A 19,172-nucleotide genomic window follows, 5' to 3' on the forward strand; every position below is an offset into this window, starting at 1 on the left:
CCAAACCATCAAGACCAGAGTGTTTGCAAACAATAACCCCAGACCACCACGTGAGAGGTGGTAAATTGTCTCCCTTCAGGAGAACCAATGTGTACACCTGGCTGTGGATCATCTTTCATTGATGACCACAAAGTTCCCCACTGTGACAGGTAGTCGTATGACCACTGCTCCCACACATGCTGCTTATACTACTGGATAAGCTTCCATCTCAACAGCCTGGATGATAGCTCTGAAAGCAAGCCTGGCTCTGGGACTGGTGTCTTTACCGATAAGAAAATGGCCTGGAGTATGGTAAAAGAATTCATCTGAGTTGTCAGGAAGTTGCGTAACAGGTCACGAATTCAAACTTAGTTCAGTTTGAATTAGAAGCGTGTGTAATTCTTCAAATGTCAACACTTGGTGTCCCAAGACACTCTTTAAGTGTGTCTTGATGGATTTCATATCTGCTTTTCATGGCCACCAAAATGCGGTCCTGAGGCGTGATAAGAAGTCACTGTAGCCCCATTCTGAGATGCATAGTGCTGGATTTGTGTTGCATGGAATTGAGAGCTGAACAGTTTGTGTAGTTCACGCAGCTCATTCCTTGCCCACACACGTCTTGCCATGCTGCAGTGGGTTCCTTCAAGTGATAGCAAGGAAGACCCTTGTGAATTATTTTCCTGGTTACAGATCTTCTGTTTTCTGTGACTTACTAACAATGGTTGAGGACCTGCGGCAACAAACGAAGGTTGTTGCCCATCACTATTAATTTAGTTAGGGTCAAATGATTAGAGTGAATAAGTTAGTTAAAGGTTGGAGTTTTACAGTGACGATGCTAGTTAAACTGTGAAGAAATACTGGGAGCCAGAATTTTTGTGTGTGTTATATTCTCTTCTGCAGATCACTGGTACAGTACCTTGATGCAAGTGGATCAACGGAGCACTGAGTTAAACAACACGAAGGAGTACGCTATGTCAATGACCAGTGGAGGACGTCACAAGAAGCAGCTCACTGCACACCAGGGAGTCAACATTGAGGGCGATAATTCAGTCAGCTACGCAAACGTCAGAATATTCCAGTGACCTACCGGGGAAGAGAAACAGAGATATCAGCAGCAGAAAGCAGTATTTAAGGACCAGGCGCCACCTCATCATCATCGCCAGTCATGAGGCATTGGAGTGACGCAGAGTCTATGTCACACAGCACCGCCACCATCTCGGAGTCACCACTGTCGTCGCAGTCAACATCATAACACAGGTTGTCACCTAGGAGGTGCCAGAGCGATGCCGCCGCTGTACTCATCACCGTCATTATCATTGGATGCCATCAGCAGTGAGCCGCCCATCATGGAAGTCACCGCCTGGGTTGCATTATGGAAACATACTGTCGCCATCGTCCTGGGATGTAAAATTCCACTCATAAATAGTTTGGGCCTCCACCATTCACAAGTACGAAGATGAGTGAACACTAGAAAATATCAATCACAGTTAACGAAAGTTCACATAATAAATTAGCTGCTCCATATGATGAGATAGTTAACTTTGATATTCTCAGTGGGTTGTTGCTTCAGAAAGTCCCAGCTTTCGACATTACTGATGCACTAATTTTTAAATAAAACACTGAGATATCACTTTTCTTGTCTTGTGTTGTGACCGATTTGGATGTGCATGGATGATATATACATTTCTTGTCTGGCAGCCTCTGACAGAAACTCGCACATACAGCTTCTGAAAGGTAATAATGCATAGTCACTGCCTTAGACTGTATCTCATTTACATGGGTCTTCTTTACTCTTACTACCTCCTGCGTGGTTCATGTTCCACTTCCTTTTAAATAAAACTAAACCATTGAAACATTGTTAAGTGCAATGTTTACAAAATAACAATTAAAAGTCATTACATAATTTTCATTACTTACACCAAAAAATGGCCCACACATTGTACTACATGCTCCAACATGCAATTTGGAAGAGTTTACTTAATTTCATACACAATTTCAATGAATTTTACAGCACAACAATTTAAATTATGTTTTAGTTAATTATAAACAAATTGTTTGGAATAAGATATCGTTATCGTTGTTCTCGTTTCCTATGAAGTAGAGCTATCATTCTAAGCAATCATAGCTTTTCAGAAATAGGGGAGAAGTAACTCAAGAATTTGTGGTGCAACATGACTGCACAGTTTATAACATGAAATTTCAAAGTTGGATTATTAACAAACGGCTTACTCCCCCTCAGTTGTTAGTACAAATCGGGTAGCATATTAATGTGAAATTTAATCTGATATAACAAACTTACTTGCACTAATTTTTTAAAGGAAAGTTTGCTAATGGAACTGGGTATAGACATAGCAATACAAAGTCCAGAAAATTAAAAATTCGAGCTCATATGACCCCTTCAGAGAATGTTGACATGAGGAAGGACTTTCAGATAGGGATGGGAAAGTAGTCCCATTTCAGATGCTGTCTCCACCAACACCTTGACTGGGGCTGGGGCCGGGACCTAGCATGCTGACACCTACAGCTGCTGCTGGAGATGGACGCTGAGACAGGATTCTGACCTGTCCCACTGCCGTCTCCACCGCACCACGCAACCGCTGTAGCAACAGAGGCCCTCGGCGCATGGTTCTAGCTACCACAGTATGACCAAGCAAGACCGTAGCGTCACTGCAAAGGCAGTGGATTTCTGTTATGCCAGCACAGGTACAGTTGCTCACTACAGGCACGCATGTGGGCGCCCGCCAACCACCTTCGTTGCTGCCAAGAATATTACGAGTGGAAGCAAAGCTTGCCCAGAGGGCCAACAACCAATGTATTGCAGTCGATCAATAAATGTTGTTCTTCCGTCATCAGGTTCCATCTGTGGACAAACCCCCATCACCCTCCTCCTCACGCCCAGCAGAGAACCCACATTCGTATCTGGGGATGTGCGGTGGAGCCTCATGCCTGTTAACATGGTGTCAGGAAGACTGCTGAGGCATTGTGCGGGATGGACCACATGGAGTTAGGTGTCAGCAGCATGCAGCACCTACAGCTACAGTGTGCGATGCAGCAGAGGGAGCGAGCGCCGATTTCATTTTATGTTAGTTTGTCCCTTTACCCGTCTTTCGCCGGAATAATTTTTGTATTCTTTGGGTATACTTTTCTTTTGATTAAGTTGTAGTCACTGCGAAGGAATTTTCAGCTGCTGAGGCTATTGAGCAACTTAGGCATCACGTAGATGAATTACAAATAGAGGTAAATGAGCTCAGAGTGGTGGAGGTGGAACAGGCACATCCCAACCCACCCATCCTAGATGGCACTGCTGCAGGAATGGTTATCCCATTTTCAGGGACACAGGGGGAAGATGTTTTTATATTTTCTCACAATTTGACCCCAGGCACCAAATTCTTGGGCTGGAGTAAAGAGCATTTATTACATCTCGTTACAAAGTAGTTAACAAGGGAAGCTAGAGCACATGTCACGTGTAATAAGAATCTGAGGGAGGCTACATCTTTTGGTGGGCCTCAGGTTTTCATTTCTTCTTAGGAAGTTAATGATAAAGGCATCATAACTCATCACCAGTAACAGTATTGCACAGGAACGCTCAATGAGTGACCTGATGATGTTCAAGCAAAACTGCAATAAAAGTCACTCTGTTGATATTTATTGTTTTGAATTAGAGCAAGAAGTACTCCGACACGACTTCTGAATCTTGCCTGTTGAATTCAAATGTTGCTTGATGGTTAAATGGTAATACATCACTTACATCAGTAGTTGAGACTTCTTTAATGTGGAAAATCATTCATGCCAGAACAATCTTTGTTAAAACAAGAATATCTTTTTCTGGCATATTTTTCCCAAAAGCACTTGCTCCACAAACAATTCAAATCTTTCGAGCTGCCTCCTCTGCATTCACCCCTGTGCTATACCAAAAGTACATACTATGTTGTAGATGTTACACCTTTTTCCACTTGCGAACCAATTTTAAAAAGGTTAACCATAGTTCACAATTTTCAAGTATGAAAAATCCAATGCTTAACTGCAAGATGATAACTAGTACTTCAAATTCGAAAATGACAGTTGATACATACACTGACAGCATCCCGCTGCATCCACCTGGGTGGCGCCCGATTTCAGGCGGCAGGTGGCGTCTAGCCGATGGCCAGTAGCTAGCCCCTGCAGCACGAGGAATCGCTACAAGCTGTCCTGCAGAATTGTTTTCGGATGTATTTGTTATTACTGGTGGGTAGAATGTGAAGCGAATTATCTTCCATGTTCAATCAGACTCATAACTTTAGACGAGGGCCAAAATATGCTAAAAAGAAAAAGATACGGTTGGACGCATACACGCGAATATAAGTTTAGAATGCACAACGATTACCACTAGACCATGGACTCATACAGCCTGACAACACCTCGAAAGTAGACAACATTTCCTTCTGACACTTCCACATCTTACAGTGTTGCCAGAATGTGTAGAGGGCCGGACTTAGCATTGTCAGGGACGTTTGGTTTTATTGGTCACCTTAAGTGAACGACTCAGACTTAGTCTCTGTGGTGGTCGGCCGGCGGCCAGTTTTTATGTCTAAGACTGTATATACATAATATATTTTAAGAGCCTTCCAGAAATGATACATACTATGTAATTGTTGGTGGCTGGATTTGAACTGGTAGAAGATGCTCCCATCATTTAACATTTTTATTGCCATTTTCTAAGGGCTATGAAATGGGAGAGCCACATTTTGTGTTTTTGTACAATGTGTGGAGCATATGTAAGTGTGTCAGACTGACGTGCACACCTGAACAATGGGACACACATATTGGAACAACAAATAAAATTTTGAACACAATCCCAAATTGACACTAGTTTATAAACTGACAGATGTGTATAGCAGTCCGTAATGCTACAATGTAAATGCCATAAATACATTTTCTCACAAAATAATATACTTAAACACACACAGCTCCAAAATTGTGCTGTTGCTATTGTTGCACTCTTGTAGCATTTGACTGCATAATTCTGACAGTGCTGACACAGACATTATGTGTTACTCATTAGAAACCACTCAACTCTGTTAATTGTGGTACTAAACAATAATAAAATGAAAATGGATTTACAGTTTCATCACACATTCTTATTGGTTACTGAAATAGAAATAACAATGAAAAATATGTATGAAAATCTATTTCTCTTTACAGAAAATATACCAATTTGTGTGTTTCAAATACAGAATTTATAAAATAGCAATCTGAATATATTTAAGGTTTACACAGATAAATCTGTCACAATCATTTAGTCAATTCTAAAAATATACAAAAATATATTGTTGAACTTATGGGTAATGGTTGTATCACAGTGCACACATCTCCAGGAAGTTGCAGTTCTCAAGGCTCTCACTATAAAGTTGTCTAAACAGTGCTACAGGGCACAGGAGATCTTGTGGGCATCCTGGGAGAACAACTGGCCGCTCTTGGTGCAGTGTCATCAACTTGGCTTCATTCCCACACCTGTCATGAAGGCCAAAACATTCAGTGTCTACAAATTATCATTATAATTCTTACATTGTGTTACATGTGATGCTTATATGGGTATACCAAAAGCTTCCCAAATCTACATGCATATTTCATTTAACTGGATACAGCAGGGGCAGAACAAACACACAAAAAACTGTAGTAATTGGCAACCTTTCAGAGCCAGTGGTTCCTTCTTCAGACAGAAGTATTGAAGGGGAAGGAAGAAGGGTGAAGAAAAAGGACTGGAGAGGTCTAGAAAAAGAGGTAGATTTTGGGAAAGTCACCCAGAACTGCGCGTCAGGGAAGACTTACTGTATGGGAAGAGAAGGAAGGACATTGTTGGGGACTGCACCAAGCGAGATTTGAAAACCTGAGTGCTTAAATGTGTACGACAGGGTAATATGCAAGACAGAGATTACTACCAAAACATCATGCATGAGTTAATAAGAGTGAAAAGGTAAGTGCACTGTACATAACAGAGGTGGGAGGGAGGTGGTGAAAAACAGACAAGAAAGACAGTGAAAGATGTAGAAAACGGAGTGAAGCAAAGGGTAGCTACAGTGAAAAAATGCTGAGAAGGAAGAAATTAACATAAATTAAGGCCAGGTGGGTGGACATGTTGTAGTGTTAGTTCCCATCTGCGAAGTTCAGGGAAATTGGGGTCTGGGGGAAGAATCCAGATGGTGCATACGTTGAAACAGACATCGAGGTCACAAATGTCATGTTGTAGAGCAAGCTCTTCAATGGTATATTCTGAGTTGCCTATGCCCATTCAACCTAATTGATAATTTGGTGTTAGTCATGCCGATGTGGAATGCCAAACGGTGTTTACATAACAGTTGGTATATGACGTGTCGTTTCACTGGTGGCTTTCCCTTTGATAGTATATGTTTCACCAGTTACAGGGCTGGTATAGGTGGTGGTAGGAGGATGCGTAGGACAAGTCTTGCAGCGGAGACAGTCACAGAGGTAGGAGCCATAGGTTAGGGAGAGGAGTGCAAAAGGACCATAAGGTCTGTCAAGATTATTGCGGAGATTGGAAGGGCGACAGAAAACTATTCTAGGTGTGGTGGGCAAAATTTCAGACATAATGGATCTCATTTCACGGCATGATTTTAGGAAGTCATGACCCTGTCAAAGTAGGCGATTAACACATTCCAGACCAGGATAATACTGAGTCACCAATGGTGTGCTCCAAAGCTGTTTTGTGGAGGGATCAGCAGAACCAGGATTGGATGTGATGGCTCGGGAAATATGCTTTTTAACTGGGATGGTGGGGTAAATATGTGCAGTGAAGGCTGGGGTGAGAATAGTTGTGTACTTCTGTAAAGAATTTGCATCCAAACAAATACATTTGGCCCGGATACCAAGGCTGTATGGGAGGGAATGTTTGACATGGAAAGGATGGCAACTGTCAAAATGTAAGTACTGTAGTTTGTTGGTTGGTTTAACAGGGACAGAAATGTGTAGCTGGCCTTCGCTGAGGACGAGATCAACATCAAGGAAAGTGGCATGGGATTCGGAATAGGACCATATGAAATTTAACTGGGAGAAGGTATTCAGAGTTTCCAGGGATTTTAGCAGGTCAGCCTCACCATGAGTCCATATGGTAAAGATGTCATCAATGTATCTAAACCAAACCAGGGGCTGAAGACTTGTGGAGCCCAGGAAAGCTGCCTCCAAGCGATCCATGACAAGGTTGGCATAGGAAAGAGCCATCCTGGTTCCCATGGCAGTGCCCCTGATCTGTTTATACATCTTCTGCTCAAAGGTGAAGTAGTTATTGGTAAGTATAAAGTTTATTAAGCTGAGTAGGAAGGATGTCATAGGTTTCGAATCAGGTGAGCACTGACTGAGGAAATGTTCTGCAGCAGACAGAACATGTATGTGGGGGATGTTTATATACACGGAGGTGGCATCAAAGGTGACAAGCAAGGTGTGTGGTGGGAGTGGGACAGGCATGGATTTCAGACGATCTAGGAAATGGTATCTTTGATGTATGAGGGCAGTCTTTGTACTATGGGTTGCAGGTGTTGATCAACTAAGACAGATATACATCTGGTGGGTGCTTTGAAGCCAGCAACTATACAAAAGATCGGTGAGTCACAACACTTTCCCCCCCCCCCCCCCCCCTTTGAAATTTTTGCACTGGTCTTGATGGAGGTGGCCTGTAGATTGCTAATGTACATAGGTGTTGTTTAACTGGCCGTAAAGTCTCGAGGAGGAGGCTTCCCGTACGGACGGAAGTGTCCCCGATGATAACAGGTCGAGATGACAGGAGACGTGGGAGTCGAATCTGCTGGGGCCCCGTGCCCCAATCTGCCCGTTGCGGCAGGTCTGGTTGTTATAACAACAAGGGTGATGTGTCGGCGTCCATAGGAGAAGGAGGCAAGTAGAGTTGCTCCGACAGATGATGGTCATATGGTTCCTGCATGGGCACGTCTCCTGGTGGCGTCAGTTCTTGTGCGAGCACCAAGATGATGGTGAGAGGACTGCGTTGTGAGTAATGAGAGATTCCAAGATCCCGAGCGTCAGGTAGAGCCAAAGGTGGTGTAGCGGCATTCAGAACAGGCGTTGCCGGCACACGAGGCCGAAGCTGGTCCGAATGACGCACTGCAACACCCGTGTCCGTCCGGATTTCATACAGGCGTCAGCCACGGTGTCATAAGATGTGGCCAGGACTCCATTTTGGCCGCCTGCCACATCCCCGTACCCATACAAGGTCCCCGGCGGTGAACCAGCCAAGCAAAGGCACCCGCGGCCATGAGGTGGAAGGCCGCAGAAGATGAAGAAGCGTGCGGGGCTGTCGGCCATGTAAGAGCTCAGCCGGGCTGTGGTCGTCCATGGGAGTGAAACGGTAAGAAGCCAGAAATTGGAGAAGTGCATCATCAGCAGCAGAAGAAGTCAGGAGTTTCCTCATCTGAGCCTTAAATGTGCAGACCGGTCGTTCAGCCTCACCGTTTGACTGTGGATGGAACGGAGGGGCCGTGACATTCATGAGTCCATGACGGGCACAAAAATCCGCAAAATCGGAAGAGGCAAATTGTGGACCATTATCAGTAACAAGAGTGGAGGGAAGGCATTCCAAAGAGAAAATGCAAGCTAGAGCATTGGTGGTTGCCGCAGTGGTAGGCGATGTGCAACGGTCAATGAAAGGAAAGTTAGAGTAGCTGTCAATAACGAGAAGCCAATAAGCACCTAAAAAAGGTCCTACAAAGTCAGCATGAATACGCTCCCAGGGCTTCTCAGGCAGAGGCCACGGTGACAAAGATGACTTCGGGGCGGTGGCCTGTGACGCACAAGGGCCGCAGGCAGTGACCATGTGTGTGATTTCAGAGTCGATGCCAGGCCAGTACGCATGACGGCATGCCAGAGATTTTATGCGAGAGACACCCCATTGCCCATGGTGAAGGAGGCGCAAGACCGAAGCACGCAAAGACGCAGGTACCACAACACGCGGTGAAACATTGTCGGTGGAAAGCAGGATAACACCATCCCTAGCTGTGAGGTGGTAACGCAAAGTGTAGTAGTTCCGCAACAGATCAGAAGTCTTAGCGGACGGATGATCTGGTCAATCCTTCTGAATACAGCATAAAACCCAGGAGAGGGTAGGATCAGAACCCGTAGCAGCCGCCAGCCGGTCCCCGGTGATAGGGAACCCGTCCACAACCCGCAGCTCGGCAACATCCAGGTGGAAACACAAAAGTTCGTCCCTAACGAATGCCAAATCAGGACCCATGGGAAGGCGAGACAGTGCATCAGCATTCGCATGTTGAGCCGTCAGCTGGAAATGAATCTCATAATTGAAACGAGACAAGTAAAGAGCCCAACGCTGGAGGCAGTGTGCAGCCTTGTCGGGAAGTGACGTTGATGGATGAAACAAGGAAACAAGTGGTTTGTGGTCCGTAACAAGATGAAATTTGGATCCATAGAGAAAAACAACAAACTTTTGAAGAGCATATATAATGGCCAAAGCTTCTTTTACAATTTGAAAATACTTTCGTTGGGCATCTGTGAGCGTTTTAGAGGCATAAGCAATAGGTTGTTCAGAACCGTAAGAAAACGGTGCGCAAGGACTGCACCAACCCTGTATTGAGAGGCGTCCGTGGCAAGAACAAGATGTTGGCCAGGTCAATAAGTAGCCAGGCACGGGGCCTGTTTCAGCATAGTCTTCAATTTCTGGAAAGCCGCATCGCATGACGCGGACCAGTGAAAGGATGGATGGATGAATGGATATGGTGTTATGGGTGCTCAAGAGTGTAGTCTTTAGTGCCCGAACAGAAAACAACAACGGACGAGTGTCACTAAAATGCAGCAAGTGCAAAAATAGGACTAAAATTAAAGGTGACAGTCTACATAGGCAGTGTGCACGTCAACAGTAGCAAAGTGGAAAGCAGCACATAAAGAGGAGAACTGCAAGAGAACGTAGGGGAAGGGGTTAAAATGAAACACATAGCACATGTTTGGAATTGGCCTATTACAAGAATAAAAAGGAGTGGTCAGCCACTCGGCAACACACTAAAAATTTCAACCTAAAATTTTAGGCTGAAGCCCAGAAACATCACAGTACCTTAAAACTTTCTTGACACTCGCCTCATCATCGGCTAAAATCAAGGGCAGATCCCCACTAATATTAACTTCCGCCCTGACAGAATGATATAAATCACACTCAACTAAAATGTGGTGTACAGTGATTCATACGCCACAGGCATCACACAGTGGGGGTTCCTCTCACTGTAGTAAGAAGTTATGTGTAAGAGGACAGTGCCAGTGCGAAGACGTGTAAGGGTCACTTCGTCACGCCTAGGTGACCGGCAGGAGGAACACCACGGCTGGATGGTGGGTTTCATCAACCGCAGCTTATTTTCCCTCACCGCCAACCATTCCTCCTCCCACAATTGCATATACTTCCGCCGCAGCACAGAAACGACACCTTGCAAAGGAATAGAACATTGTGTCACCTCCGGTAATCTGCAGGCATCCTTGGCAGCTCTATCAGCTTGTTCATTTCCTCGTAGGCCCACATGCCCTGGCACACAGCAAAAGGACACTTGCTTGCCCTGTCGTTGGAGGATGTACAGTTGGTCATAAATCAGCTGTTCCAACTTCTCCGCTGGGTACAGGTTCTGCAGTGACAGTAATGCGCTCAGTGAGTCAGAGCAAATTAGGAAGTGTTTGCCCTGAGCACACCGTATCTGCTCCAATGCCTTCAGGATCGCGTGAAGTTCTGTGGAAAAAACAGTATATTCCTGGGGAAGGCGAATCCTGATGACACGTTCAGGCTTAAAATTTGCCAAACCTAAAATCAGTGTGGGCCTCTGGAGGAGCCAAGGTGGATATCTACTCCAACATTAAAACCGGCCACACCCATTTCTAAAATGCAATCCTTTGCACGAATCCCATAGGGCCTTGTTGCTCGTTGCCGGTTGCGAAAAAGCCTTTCCAGTGGAGGCCGAGCAACAGTGTGGTATGCAGGTGTGTATGGTGTGGATAATGTTTGATAGTCCTGGCGCACCATTAGTAGATGCCACCGGAGGTGAAGTGGCGGTTCACCTGCCTCTGCACAGAGGCTCGGTATGGGGCTCGTTCTGAACGCCCCAGTGGCCAACCGAATCCCCTCATGGTGCACCACATCCAACAGCTTCAAATAAATGGGTCTTGCAGACCCATACACCGTGCATCCATAATCAAGCCAGGACCGCACGAAGGCTCTGTAAAACTGGAGCAGACAAGTCCTGTCTGCTCCCAATGTGTGGTGACTAAGACATTTTAAAATAGACAGCGCCTTAAGAGACTGTTTTTTCAGTTCCTTAATGTGTGGCAGCCATCAAAAGTGAGGCCCAGAAACTTCACAGTGTCTTTAAAATTCAGGACGGTGTCCCTCATCCTCAACTCAGGCAAGTCAAAAATGGAACGAGAACAGTTAAAAAGAACACACACCGACTTATCAGTTGAAAACTTAAAGCCATTCTTCTGTGCCCATTCATCCAAACGTCGCAGAGTGAGTTGCAACTGACGAGTCGTTGTTGCAAGGCTTGAAGAAGAGCAAAATACAGAGAAATCGTCCACAAACAAGGAACACTGTACAGGACTTTTCACAACAGACGTAATACTATTAATAGCAATAGCAAAGACTGTCACATTTAAAACACTACCTTGAGGGACACCTTTCTCTTGTTCAAAGCGACTAGACAATACGTCTCCGACTCGGTACCGAAAATAATGTGGCGACAGGAAGGACTGAATAAAATTGGGAAGACATCCACGAAAACCCCATTCGTGGAGCTGCCTGATGATAAGATGCCTCCAAGTAGTGTCGTATGCCTTTTCAATGTCAAAAAATATTCCCAAGAGGTGATGCTGGCACAGGAAAGCCTGTTGTATAGCCGCCTCCAGGAGGGCCAGGTTATCAAAGGTGGAGCGATACCTCCTGAACCCACACTGAAAGCGACTAAGGAGTTGTCTGGATTCTAACATCCAGACAAGACGGCGGTTGACCATCCGCTCCAAGGTCTTTCCCATGCAGCTAGTGAGGGCAACACTACGGTAACTACCCGGGCATGTGCGGTCTTTCCCAGGTTTTAAAAGAGGAATTAAAATTGCTTCACGCTACGAGTCGGGGAAGTGACCGGACATCCAAACAATATTAAAAAGTCGGAGGAGGATTTCTTTATTTCTCCCTGTGAGGTGCCGCAGCATGCTATAGTGGATTATATCCTGACCAGGAGATGTATCACGAGCCCCAAACAATGCAGAATCCAGTTCCCACATGGAGAATGGGCAGTTGTACTCTTCTGTATTGGGTGAGCGGAAGTCAAAACTGCTCCTCTCAGCAGCCACTCTGTGGGGCTGGAGAGCTGGATTCTGACTGGCGGTTGCAGTAATAGCTGCAAAATGAGCCGCCATAGACTGGGCAATATCTTTTGGGGTCGTTTGGAGAGTACCATTCCACATTATAGCAGCCATAGGGCACCTCCCACCTCTCCCAGAAATCCTCCTGATTGTCTCCCATACAATGGAACTTCGTGTAGAACGATTAATGGTGTTCAGGAACTGCTGCCACGACCTCTTCTTGCTCTCTCGTATAATCCGACGACACTTTGCCCTTGCCACCCGAAAGGCTGCAAGGTTCTCTACAGTTGGCCGGCATTTGAACCTATGCAGAGCTGCCCGCCTAGCCCTGATTGCAGAGCAGCATTCGTCACTCCACGAAGGGACAGGCTGCTGCTTCAGTTGTCCTGTGGACTGTGGGATGGATGCTTCACTGGCGCAGTGGATCACTTCAGTAATATGATCCACCCATTCCTGGACACTGACCCGATGTTCAAACTGGGCTAGTTGACTATACAGTGCCCAGTTGGCTCTACTGAGCACCCATCAAGGCGGTTTCCTTTCGGGTTCCACTGCATGTGGCAGGTGAATCCAGATGGGAAAGTGATCGCTGCCGTATAAGTCATCAACCACTTCCCATGCAGCAGTGTGGGCGATGGCTGGAGAGCAAAGCGATAGACCAATGGCAGAGAACGACCCAGTTGCAAAGCAAAAATGCATGCTTTGACCTGTATTTAGCAAATAGGCACTGGAAGACAGAAGAAGCCTCTCGATTGCTCTACCCCTGGGGTAAGTATTCACAGAGCCCCAAAGCATATTGTGTGCATTAAAATCACCACAGAGGATGAAGGGGTGGGGGAGCTGTGTAATAAGATCACCGAGAGCCTCTTCGTCGAGCACATCATGTGGGGGCAGGTAAAGCGAACATACTGTTAGCAGATGACGCACATGTACTAATATTGCAACTGCCTGTAAATTCGTTGTGAGGGAGAGAGGCGAGGAGTGGTAGTCGGTGTTGACGAAGATACCTACTCCTCCTCGAGTTCTCTGTCCACTCAGGTCGTCCTTTTTGTGGAGGACATAACCACGTAGCTCAGGGGTGTATGTTTCACTGAAATTTGTCTCTTGCAGACATACACACATAGGTCTATCCTGAATCAATAGACGTAGTTCCTCCACATGTGTCCTGAACCCTTGCAGGTTCCATTGCAATATGGGAGCCATCACGGTGGTTGTATTTTCTGCCTCTCTTTCCGCCGAGGTAGGGAGACTGCAGCCGGTGGAGGCTCAGTCTTGGGGCGAGATGATTGCCCCATATTCTCAGACTCCATCAGCTCTGGGGAAGAGTCTGATGAAGCGTCTAGTGGGACCACATTAACATGATCCGAGGGTTTACCAGCCGATTTAATCTGTTGGTGCTGCTTGACGTGTGCTTTCCTTTGTTTAGGGGGCTTTGCTAGAACTGGAGCAGGAGTGTTTATGACCATGCTGGGCTTTGGAACAGCCTCAGGAATCGGAGATGCCTTGGGCTCTTCAATGTTAGCTACTGTACCTTTCTCTGCTGTTCGAGGAGGGGCTACAGGCTCTGATACACTTGCTGCCTTGCAAGTCCACTGACACGTGCAGGTGTTCTTGCCAACACTAACAACCTCTGTCCGTGTAGATGCATCGACTTTTGGAGGTGGCTTCTGAACAATGGAAGCAAAAGACGTAATGAATGTGGGTGGCTGCATGGCCTTAAAGATCTTTTTGGCTTCACTGTAGGGGATACACTTAGTTGTTTTTATTTCTTGTATTTTACGTTCCTCTAGGAAGATTCTACAGTCCCTACTCCAAACAAGGTGGCTTTCAGAACAGTTTATACATCTGACAGGCGACGAACAGTCAATTCCGTCATGGGCAGCCTTACTGCAGTTGCCACACATCGCTTCTCCTTTACACCCTAGAGTTGTATGCCCAAAACATTGGCACTTAAAACAGCGCATTGGGTTTGGGACATACAACTGGACATTTAGTCGAAGAAATCCTGCCTTGACGTGTTCTGGGAGTTTGGGGGTATTGAAAGTAAGAATGAAGGAGTCAGATTTCACCAGGTTCCCATCCACCCTTTTCATGATGTTCTGAACGTCAACAATTCCCTCCTGAGCCCACTCACTCTTTAATTCTTCTACAGGAATGTCAACAAGGTCCATACAGGTAACAACACCCTTACTGGAGTTCAGGGTGCTGTGAAGCTCTGTATCGATTGTGTATTCCCCCAAGCTTTTAGCTGTTTGAAGGTTAACTGCTTGCTGAGCAGTTGATGTTTCAACAAGCAGTGTCCCATTCCGTAAACGCTTCACTGATTTTAAAGTTCCAGCTATTCCTTCTAGACCCTTTTGGATATAGAATGGCGAAACCTTTTCAAAGGAACCCTCTTTCCTTTTTATTATTAAAAACACATTCTGGTTGTCAGTATGTGCTCTGTTACTCTGAACTGCTGTACGTTTGCTGACGCCTGAGTTAGGAGGACTGGCTAACCTAGCCCTCTTGTTGGATTGGGCAGTAGTGCCTACCAGCGGTCCACCCATCCCACTGGCCAGCGAAAAATTAGGAGGAGGAAAAGAGGAGGAATTCGTGGTATCCATGGTCATCCCACGAGCAGCTAGGGAAACTTATGTCCATCCAGACAGAGCCCCGCATGCCTGGATAAGTCTTGTACAACTGAGGTGCGGCAGGTTCCCCAGAGGTTGCCCGCTAGCGACTGTTCCACCTCAACAGCCATGCATCTTGTTGGCGTGCAGGACACCTTAAGATTGGAGGGTTTTTTATAGAGGTATGTACCATCCTCGTGATCCAGGCAATCAAGCCAAGATCCCCGGTCCCTACGACACACAACGTTCCACCGTTGCGCCACACGGTGGTCGCTGAAGCATGCCCAGAGCTTACGGTATCAGCAGACTTTATTTATTTATTTATTTATTTATTTATTGTTCCGTGGGACCACATTTAGGAGAAGTCTCCATGGTCATGGAACGAGTCAATACATGAAATTATAACACGATTGTAGAAACACATAAAATGAAACAAGTCGTTAGTTTAAATAAAGAAAATCAAGAATGTAACACTGGAATTTGCTTAATTTTTTATCTCTTCCAGGAGCTCCTCGACAGAATAGAAGGAGTGAGCCATGAGGAAACTCTTCAGTTTAGACTTAAAAGTGTTTGGGCTACTGCTAAGATTTTTGAGTTCTTGTGGTAGCTTATTGAAAATGGATGCAGCAGAATACTGCACTCCTTTCTGCACAAGAGTCAAGGAAGTGCATTCCACATGCAGATTTGATTTCTGCCTAGTATTAACTGAGTGAAAGCTGCTAACTCTTGGGAATAAGCTAATATTGCTAACAACAAACGACATTAAAGAGAATACATACTGTGAGGGCAATGTCAAAATTCCCAGACTATTGAATAGGGGTCGACAAGAGGTTTTCGAACTTACACCATACATAGCTCGAACAGCCCGTTTTTGAGCCAAAAATACCCTTTTTGAATCAGAAGAATTACCCCAAAAAATAATACCATATGACATAAGCGTATGAAAATATGCGAAGTATACTACTTTTCGTGTTGAAATGTCACTTATTTCAGATACTGTTCTAATGGTAAATAAAGCGGCATTTAGTTTCTGAACAAGATCCTGAACATGGGCTTTCCACAACAGCTTACTATCTATCCGTACGCCTAGGAACTTGAACTGTTCCGTCTCGCTTATAACATGCCCATTCTGTCTGATTAAAATGTCAGTTCTTGTTGAATTGTGGGTTAGAAACTGTAAAAACTGAGTCTTACTGTGATTTAGCATCAAATTATTTTCCATAAGCCACGAACTTACTTCATGAACTACATTATTTGATAATGTTTCAATATTACACACAAGATCCTTCACTACCAAGGTGGTGTCATCAGCAAACAGAAATATTTTTGAATCACCTGTAATACTAGAGGGCATATCATTTACATAAATAAGGAACAGCAGTGGCCCCAGCACCGACCCTTGGGGAACGCCCCATTTAACAGTGCCCCATTGGGACTGAACATCATTACCACTCTCAATATTGCGGAGGATTACCTTCTGCTTTCTGTTCTTAAAGTAGGAGGCGAACCAATTGTAAGCTACTCCCCTTACTCCATAATGTTCCAACTTCTGCAGTAATATTTTGTGGTCAACACAGTCAAAAGCCTTCGTTAAATCAAAGAAAACACCTAACGTTCTCAACCTTTTATTTAATCCGTCCAAAACCTCACAGAGAAAAGAGAATATAGCATTTTCAGTTGTTAAGCCATTTCTAAAACCAAACTGTACATTTGACAGCAAATTATGTGAATTTAAATGCTGCAGTAACCTTGTATATACAAGCCTCTCGATAACTTTAGCAAACACCGATGGCATAGAAATAGGTCTATAATTGTCAACATTATCCCTGTCTCCCTTTTTATAAAGTGGCTTCACTACCGAGTACTTTAATCGGTCAGGAAACCGACCACTGCTAAAGGAAAAGTTACAGATATGGCTAAGTACTGAGCTAATATACGTGGAACAATACTTCAGTATTCTGCTAGATACCCCGTCATATCCATGAGAGTTCTTGGTCTTTAGTGATTTAATTATTAACTCAATCTCCCTCTTGTCAGTATCATGGAGGAGCATTTCAGGTAACAGTCTCGGAACACTTTTTTCTAAGAGCGCTATATGATTCCCTGTTGGGACTAGGTTTCTATTTAGTTCACCTGCTATATTCAGAAAGTGATTATTAAGTACTGTACATATATGCGACTTATCAGCAACACGGACATCCCCACTACGCACTGATTCTATATCCTCGACCTGTCTCTGCAGACCAGCCACTTCCTTTACGACTGACCATATGGTTTTAATTTTATCCTGAGACTTAGCTATTCTATCTGCATACCACATACTTTTTGCCTTCCTAATAACTTTTTTAAGCACCTTACAATACTGTTTGTAATGGGCTGCTGCATTTAGATTTTGACTGTTTCTAACGTTTTGATATAATTGCCACTTTGTTCTACAAGATATTCTTATCCCTTTAGTCAGCCACCCAGGCTGCCTGTTTGTGCTAGTACCCTGTTTTAAACGTTCTAACGGAAAGCAACTTTCAAAGAGCACGAGAAAAGTCTTGAGGAAAGCATTATATTTATCGTCTACTGTATCAGCACTATAAACATCTTGCCAATCTTGTTCCTTGATAAGGTTTACAAAAGTCTGTACAGCAACTGGATCAGCTTTCCTAAAAAGTTGGTAACTATATTTAACATGTGTTGAAGCACAAAAATCTTTTAGACTTAAAATTTGTGCATCATGATCTGAAAGGCCATTCACCTTTTTGCTAACAGAATGCCCTTCTAATAATGACGAATGAACAAAAATATTGTCTATGGTTGTTCTACTGTTCCCTTGCACTCTCGTTGGAAAGAATACGGTTTGCATAAGATTATATGAATTAAGGAGGTCTACCAGCATCCTTTTCCTTGCACAATCACTTATACAATTAATATTGAAGTCACCACATATAACTAACTTTTTGTATTTCCTATAAAGTGAACCAAGAACCTCCTCTAGCTTTAGCAAAAATGTTGTGAAATCGGAGTCTGGGGATCTATAAATAACAACAGTAAGAAGTTTAGCTCCACTAAATTTAACCACACCTGCACAACATTCAAACACCTTTTCAGTGCAGTACTTTGAAACATCAATTGACTCAAATGGGATACCATTTTTCACATACATGGCTACTCCCCCACACCGCAAAGAGCTCCTAGAAAAGCTGCCAGCCAACCTGTATCCTGGTAAAGGAAGCCTCTGAATTATCTCCTTATTTAAGAAGTGTTCAGATATACCAATAATTTCAGAGTCAACATCTATAAGCAGTTCACTAACTTTATCTCGAATACCTTGTATATTTTGATGAAATATACTAATTCCCTCATTAATCGGATACCCAAGCTTTGTAGAAAGTGGTTTCTTTGTTAGAGAGACTTCCCTTAAGCAGGAATACCTATCAGCTGACTTCAATCTAAAAAAGGTACAGCTCTAACACCCACAACTACCGGAATTTTCCCATGAGTGATCCCACCACCCCCAACTATGCTGTCACCTATAAGTTTTGCCAACCTCCCCTTCCCATACCTGTTGAGGTGCAGGCCATGTCTAGTGAAACCCGTCCTACTGATAGACTCCACCGACACCACTGAAATGTGACTCATGCCTTCTGTCATCAGCGCACCCCCAAGTCTCATGTTATTACGCCTGACGGCTATATTAAGATGAGGCCGATCGTGACGCTGAAACAGTTCCACGAAATGCACATTCGTGTTGCCAGTCTGAGTGGCTATCTTTTCCAGGTCACCATCTATGTCATACTTCCCATCCCTATCAATACTATTACCAGCCCCACCCACAATCACTACCTGATCCTCTTTAGTAAAATCCCTACATAACCCCCCTATGTTAAAAGTCACCTGAGCCAATCCTGCATTAGGCTTCACAATGCTGGTGACCTGGTACTCACTCCCCAAAACTTCCTGCAACTGCTGGCCTACACCTCTACCATGAGAACTACCTAACAGCAGAACCTTCTTCTTTCTCTTAGACTTTGCAACTGTCCTAGCCACCGTAACTGCTGAGGTCTGCTGCATACTTCCTACATCTACAGCTACTAGAGATTCCTCTCCACTAGACTCTGACAGTTGGTCATATCTATTACAAACACCAATAGTAAAACTATCTGAAAATCTCCTTCTCCTAGCAGATCTCTTGCCAACAGCCAGACTGGCAGCGCACACCAGTCCACAGCTCAAGGACCCCAG

The 19,172-nt window shown here is 44.5% G+C and overlaps 1 protein-coding gene across 1 annotated transcript in view; it reads right to left on the minus strand.

Annotated features, from left to right (window-relative positions):
- Nucleotides 1-5,131: 5,131 nt before the first annotated feature.
- LOC124607446 (multiple inositol polyphosphate phosphatase 1) overlaps nt 5,132-19,172 on the minus strand; it is a 206,396-nt gene continuing 192,355 nt past the window's right edge. The window contains exon 10 of the mRNA XM_047139783.1: nt 5,132-5,469. Coding sequence (XP_046995739.1) covers nt 5,313-5,469 — 157 coding nt within the window. The 3' untranslated portion in view covers nt 5,132-5,312. The remainder of the gene's footprint in view (nt 5,470-19,172) is intronic.

The sequence above is a fragment of the Schistocerca americana genome, chromosome 1, assembly GCF_021461395.2.
Source record: "Schistocerca americana isolate TAMUIC-IGC-003095 chromosome 1, iqSchAmer2.1, whole genome shotgun sequence".
Classification (NCBI taxonomy): Eukaryota; Metazoa; Arthropoda; class Insecta; order Orthoptera; family Acrididae; genus Schistocerca; species Schistocerca americana.